Genomic DNA, 7062 nt, shown 5'->3' with positions numbered 1-7062 from the left:
TTTTTTAAATTCTAAAATAAAAATAATAATAAAAAATAATATTATAACAATATTTTATCAACTCAACTCAACTCAGTTCAACATCCAAACGCAAGACCCACTTGAAAAAAAATTATTTTTTAACGATAGACCCAACTTATTTTTAAAGGAAGTGCGCAAAACTTGTACACCCTAAAACTATATCTAACATTACTCAATTTGAATTGCCATTTTCTCCTGTAATGCCTTTTACTAGACCACCATTTTCCGAACCATAGATATGCCCCGTTTTCTTATGCTTAGTCTCCAAATCTCTCTTGTTCTCCGTTGTTAATGGTGTCAACAATGGGACCCTGCCTGCAATTGTCAAACCGTAACCCTTAAGACCAACATACTTTGCAGGATTGTTCGTCATTAGCCTCATTGTCCTGACACCTACATCTCGAAGTATCTGCAATAAACCGGAATTGATTAAAGATGCATCGGTGCTGTGTAAAAAAAGAGGAAGAGAGAGGAAGGCCAGGAGGGAACATAAAGGAAGTCTAACCATCAACATCAGCATAAATTATATAACTCATGAACAATCTAAATTACCTTATTGAGGGAGATCATTGTTCACATAGTTAGAAAAGAAAAATCAGATTGATAATAAAAACATTGTTGGGTCCAGACATTCAAATAAAAGGAGGTATGAAAGAGAAACCACTATCCTATGTGTGTAAATCCTTATCAGACTTAACTGCGTGGAAATCCTAATTATAGAGAAAGTGAACTCTGACGTTGAATAATCTAAAGACAGAAGACATGCGTACACGTAGATCTAAATTGGTCTTTTAATCTTTTTGTTAAAATATGATCTCCTCCAATATTTTCATATCCCAATATCCAGAGACTAATATAATAATGAGATGGTGGAAATTCTTCAACAAAGTAAGCTACAGAATGGCCACAATTCTCCACTAATTTGGTGCTGAATAGATCCATTCAGATAGGCAAGAAAATGGGCACTGAGGTCATGGATGGATGAGATCTAATAAATTGTTAAGAAGGTAATACCTGTGCACCAATGCCATATTCCCGAGAATCAACAGGCAAACCCAACTCCTCATTTCCCTCAACTGTGTCGTGTGCATCATCTGGAAGGTTGTAAGCACGAAGCTTGTGGCCCAGACCAATTCCTCTACCTTCATGTCCACGGAGATAGACTAATACACCCCGACCTGCTTCCTCAATTTGCTTCATTGCAAGTGCCAACTGGTTTCCACAGTCACATCTGGCTGATCCAAATATGTCGCCAGTGAGACACTCAGAATGTACCCTCACAAGAATATCTTGCCCATCCCCAATCTCGCCCTGTTCATATCAGCACCTAGTTATAAATTACTCCTAGGATTGAATGAAGGTCAAAGAAAGAATTTTGTCCTTTCATTTGTAAGCAAACATTCAGTTTTCCATTACTTGTGAACTGGTGATTTTCTTCCATGTGATGGGAGAAAAGATAATAGTAAATTATTCAAAACAAGGAAGAAAAAGAATAAGAATTATAGCTGATATTTTGCCCAGGCAGAGTAGAACTTGAGCACAAATTAAGAAAGGACATAGGCTAAGTAGAGTATATAAGTTGATGGAAAAATAATGGCCAACCCATGCATCTAGCCAGAGCAGAAACATATTTGATCCTCGTTTCTGTACAGAAGACATATTTCTGTTACTGAAACCAAACAAGAAACGAAGTATTGATGGAAAGCTTAAACATATAGACATGAGAAATGTGAAACAAGCACAAACCCATAAACAAACAGACATGAGAAGGCTTTGTAAAACCCGTAAATAGAAGCACAAAACTTTTTAAACCTCATCACACCAAACCAAATAACCTTTTTAGCTCCAATCTTACTTCCCTAAGTCACAAAATGCCACTTTCAGTCTTTTGTGAAACAAGCAGTTCATAATCTGTGGCTGTGGTGGCTCCGCAATGTTTACACCTAATCCAGACATGTGATAGAGGGGCGTACACTGTTACATAGGCTACGTCCAACTAAACTGCTTGAGGTGGCCCAACCAAGCAAAATATGTGACAAAATAAAGATGTATTAAAAGAACACCTATGAGATGCAAAACTTGAAACAGAATACAAACTACAATAGTCAATGAAAATAAAGATAGAAAGCACAATCGTTTCAGAAAGTTAACCACAGGAGTGTGCATTGGGATAGTAGGATATACAGCAAAAATTTATGCATAACTCAAAACACAGTTGTAACTGCAGGAATATCCTTCCATTGACAATTATCATAATATGTTAGTTGAAGCTTGTGTTGCATAATTTAGGTAAGGTAGTTTTAGCACTTATGTATTCTGATTCTTACAATCTGCTTACTTTAACCATGGCAATATGCTCGATGCCATCCAGCAATGACCTATAGCAGTAGGCTTGGAATGGCCCCCACATTGTGGGTATTGGCGCAGCAGCAGACCGCTCCACCAACTTATTTCTTTTCCTCCTATATCTGCCAATTGTAAATAATAGCTTTTATGAGGAAGGGATCATTTGGTATCTACAATTGGTACTCATTTTGGAAAACATGCACATTCACTGGATACCTTATTAAATCAGCAGTAGAAATAATTTTCAAGTTCTCTGTCTCTGCAAACTGGCGAAGCTTAGGTAATCTAGCCATGGACCCATCATCATCCACAATCTCGCATAAAATGGCAACAGGTTCTAACCCAGCCAAAACAGCAAGATCAACAGAAGCTTCTGTGTGCCCGGCTCTTTTCAAGACCCCTCCCTCCCTGTACTTGAGAGGGAAAATATGGCCTGGGCGGTTGAAATCTTCAGGTTTTGAACGTCTTGATGCAAGAGCCAATACCGTGGCTGCCCTATCACGAGCTGAAACACCAGTTGTTGTACCACGTTTTGCATCCTGCGAAATCCAATCTATTGAAGTCAGATTTCAAAATAAACATTACGAACAGGAAACAATCAATTTAAAGACATATAGTAGGTGATGTTACTTTAATAACATTGAGAAACTTACACATTAAAACCAACAATTACTTGAATTAAATAAACTACTATATCACTGCCATCAACATCCATTGTAGATTAGGATCAGCAAAACCAGCCCGTATTGGTACTTCAGCCTCCCTTAAACCAAATAGCCGTTCAAACTATTGGTTTAAGAATCCCATCTAGACATTGTTCTCATTCTTCCATTTTCCTCATAAAGACACTACAATTAATTCAATGGACACCATAAATTTAAGCTTTAAGGAAGTATGCATCCACCTGCACATAATCAACACCGACCAGAAGGTTCAGGAACAAGATCTGGTCACCTTTATTGCGGCCACTTAAGCGTTCATCAAAATTAATAACATGCCCACATGTTCTAATTGGTAGTGTTGGAAAGGTCACCTTACTTAAATTATGCACCAATATTAAGATAAATAAAAAGATGAAGAGGCTCACATGCTCAAACTATATATTGACAAAAGAAAAGAAATAGGAGAATGTTGTTATCTCCTCAAAACCATTGCCTTCTGAAAAAATCTACGCCATCTTAAGCAATGCGGAAATCAATTCGCGTGTTTGTATATATATATGAACAGTCTACTACATACCACTGACACAGTAAATGCTGTACAAAGTTTTTCTTCATTCTCCTTCTGCGTCACCATCAACGGAAGTTGCAACCTCTCCAAGTCCGCCCCTTTCATGCTCACACACACAATCCCAGTTCCATGCTTGACAAAAAATGCCATAGCCTCCGGCGTCACCTTTGACGCTGCCATTATAAGATCTCCCTCATTTTCTCTGTCTTCATCGTCAACGACAATTACCATCTGCAGAAATTAACCGCATCACTAATCACCTTATCTTATCATTCCCAATAATAAACACAAGTATTGCATTTCCATCGGACTAACCTTGCCTTTCCTAATGTCCTCAACCGCCTCCGGAACAGAAGAAAACCCGGCGGTTGGCCGGTCCAGATCATATTCATCATTGGAAAAGAAACCACTGGCCGTAGTAGTAGTTGTCGTTGTTGTGGCAATTGTTTCTGCCGCTAATGTTCCAAACGCTAACTCTATTTCACCAGGCTGTGTCCGAATCCCACTTGGTTCCCCTACCTGTTTACTCACAAAATTGTCTGGCCCTTCAGAAATTAACGCAGCCCTCGTCACTCTTCCATTACCTTTGACACTGAGAGACAATCTTTTTGTTTGATTTGCCAAAATAAGATCACATGGATACCAGTTCGCAGTAAACGGTGTTGCACCGCCATATACACCACTCTGCCCTCTAAAGAATAAAAAAGTCACAATGAGAAGAAGAAAATCTTAGCCATAAACGAACGTAAATTGCGCATGTCACCCCGTACAAATTCTTTATATGCTAATTTTTGTGTAGTTAAGAACATACGATCTAATTGCATATATTTTACTTATTTTCTTTAATTATTTCGCTGTGTTTTCTTCTTCTTCAATTTAGCACTGAAAGAGAGAAATCTGGGAAATTAAAGGGGGTTTTGAGATGAGAATTGTAAAGAAAAAGCTCACTGGGAACAGGAGGGAGCCATCGGAGAGCAATGTTTGAACGAAGCCATTGCATAAACTTCGAGGACTGGGCGAGGGTTCTGAGCTTTGAGGACTTCTGAGCTTTGAGGACTGGGCGAGGGTTCTGAGCTTTGAGGACTGGGCGAGGGTTCTGAGCTTTGAGGACTTCTGAGCTTTAAGGACTGGGCGAGGGTTCTGAGGGGGGTGATTGCGTCAGAGATACAGATGGAACGTAAAGAGGCCAGGCGAGGCAGAGGCCCGCGTATGTTTATGATGGTCGGGGGAGGGGCTTACGTGGATTTTGTGGATTCATCCAGTTTCAGCTGACGTGGCCGTTGATTCTAGTTGGTTTAATTTTTGACTAATGCTACGTAAGTTTAGATAATTTTATTTTTAAAATTTTTTAAAATTATAAAAATATCCTTCTTAAAATGATACTTTTTCTTATTTAATAAAGGGCATGTACATACAATCCCTATTTGAGAATTACAAATAGAATTTTTCTTAATTTTTTAAAAAATTCTGAACGGTTTATTATTATTTTTTTTTATCAAAAATTATATTTATATCATAAAATATATAAATATCGTACAATAGATTTAAAAAAATAAAAAAATACAGAATTTATATGATAAAAAAAATTATTTTTTTAATAATAAATTATATTTTTTTTCAAAATGATTGTACGATACTTACTCACTCTACGACTGTACATAATATTACTCTTTTACTCATCAATCTCACATCATACACCACCAATAATTTTTGAATTTTTTTTCTTAGAAAAAATGTGGTGCATGAATGATGGGTAGAAAAATTCAATTAATTTAAGAAGAATAAAATAAAAAAATTTTAAAAAAAAATAAGTATAGTGTGTGGGGATGATAAGTAACAAATCTCTGAGTAGAATATCTCTATTTTTTAACTAAATTTTTTAATATTAATTTTAAAAACATTGAATTGATCCCCTATCATTATATTATTAGAAAATCGTTAATTATATTAAGAAGCATGTCATTAAAAATATTAAAGTATTTTTAAAAATTTAAAACCATATTAAATAAAAACTTGAAATAAAATAAACCAAAAACTAAAAAACATAAGAACTTACAAATAAGAAGATAAAATTTTTGCTTACAAAAAAAAAAAAAGATGAAATTTTTTTTAAAAAAAATATTAAACTTAAAATATTAAAGTATAGGGTAATTACACCTTTTCACCGATAAATTATCATCTATTTTTCACTCAATATACCCTAAACATTTCATTTAAAATATATATATATATATATATTTATATATATATATGATAGTTTGGGCAGTAAGCCAGTAATTGAAACTTTTTACAGTTGAACAATGCGATGAAGGGCATAAAACTTCAAAACTCACGTAAAAAATTCGTGAATTCCTACCTATCTGTGCTTTTTTTTTTTTTTGACACTACATCATTAACTGTTATATTTAAATGGAAATTAAGGAGGAAAACTACTTCACAGTTTGAAATTTTTCTGAATGAGTTCTTCTACTCTACAGCTCACCACACATTTAGTGAAAAAAAAGATAAAAATTAAAAACATACGTGTGGTATAGGATTGCTGAATAAATTTTTTTAAAACTTTACCTAAATTATGGCACAGAATAAAGGAGTTGTTCTATTTAAGAAAACAAATAAAAAGATAAAATATAAAAATATGCGTGTGGTGTAAGATTGTTGAATAGAATTTATCTAAATAAAAATGGTAGTCAATTGTGGATACGAAGTACTAGGGGTAAAACATCTTCGGTCTGGACCTAAAAATCAATTGGACTAAATGATTTGGTCTGAATTGGACCAGATCGAAAATTGGTGTGGTTGGTTTCGATCCACAATTTGTGGGATCGAAGGGGTTCGGTCTAGTCCCAGGATCTGTAAATTTTGGCCTGGATCGGATTGAAACCAACCGTTTGAAATATATATTTTTTTAAAATATAATATATTATTTTTAAATAGTAATTACAAAAGTTAATTATGTAATTTTCATATAATATATTATCATTGGTAATATAAAATGTTAAACAATATATTTTATCAATTAATAATGTATCATAAATTATATATGATAATATATGTAGATACATAATACATTCATATATACTCTACTATTTATACTTAATTAAAGTAATTAAGTAATTTTTTTAAATACCTAAGTTGGAAGCAAGAATGAATAATCTATGTATAATGAAATTATTTGATATTCATTAACTATATATAAAATTTAGAACATTATTAATAATTATACATATCAAAGAGTAAAGTCTAAATTTGTAAGTAGTAACTATTAATATCATATATATAATTATAGTTAAACAATTTTTTTAATGAATTAGCTACATAATCAATATTAATAATTTACTTAATTTAAATAATTTTTTAATTAATTTATTTACAAAATAATAAAAAGAATAAAATAATCAGACCGGATCAATCGGACCGATAGCTAATAGAACAATTTACCAGGGGTTAGCACAGAATTTGTTCGGT

At 33.9% G+C, this 7062-nt stretch overlaps 1 protein-coding gene across 1 annotated transcript; it reads right to left on the bottom strand.

The window, feature by feature from the left end:
• LOC118343990 (bifunctional riboflavin biosynthesis protein RIBA 1, chloroplastic-like) lies at positions 1-4784 on the bottom strand. Its single transcript, XM_035683670.1, has 7 exons — positions 4546-4784; positions 3913-4288; positions 3607-3828; positions 2584-2906; positions 2360-2489; positions 1036-1332; positions 1-430 (listed from the first exon to the last, which is right to left on the bottom strand). The coding sequence occupies exons 1-7, from the start codon at positions 4590-4592 to the stop codon at positions 194-196; spliced, it is 1632 nt and encodes a 543-aa protein (XP_035539563.1). The 5' UTR covers positions 4593-4784; the 3' UTR covers positions 1-193.
• Positions 4785-7062: the final 2278 nt, after the last annotated feature.

This window comes from Juglans regia, chromosome 1 (assembly GCF_001411555.2).
Source record: "Juglans regia cultivar Chandler chromosome 1, Walnut 2.0, whole genome shotgun sequence".
Taxonomy (NCBI): domain Eukaryota; kingdom Viridiplantae; phylum Streptophyta; class Magnoliopsida; order Fagales; family Juglandaceae; genus Juglans; species Juglans regia.
This window is presented reverse-complemented; position numbering and strand designations above follow the sequence as displayed.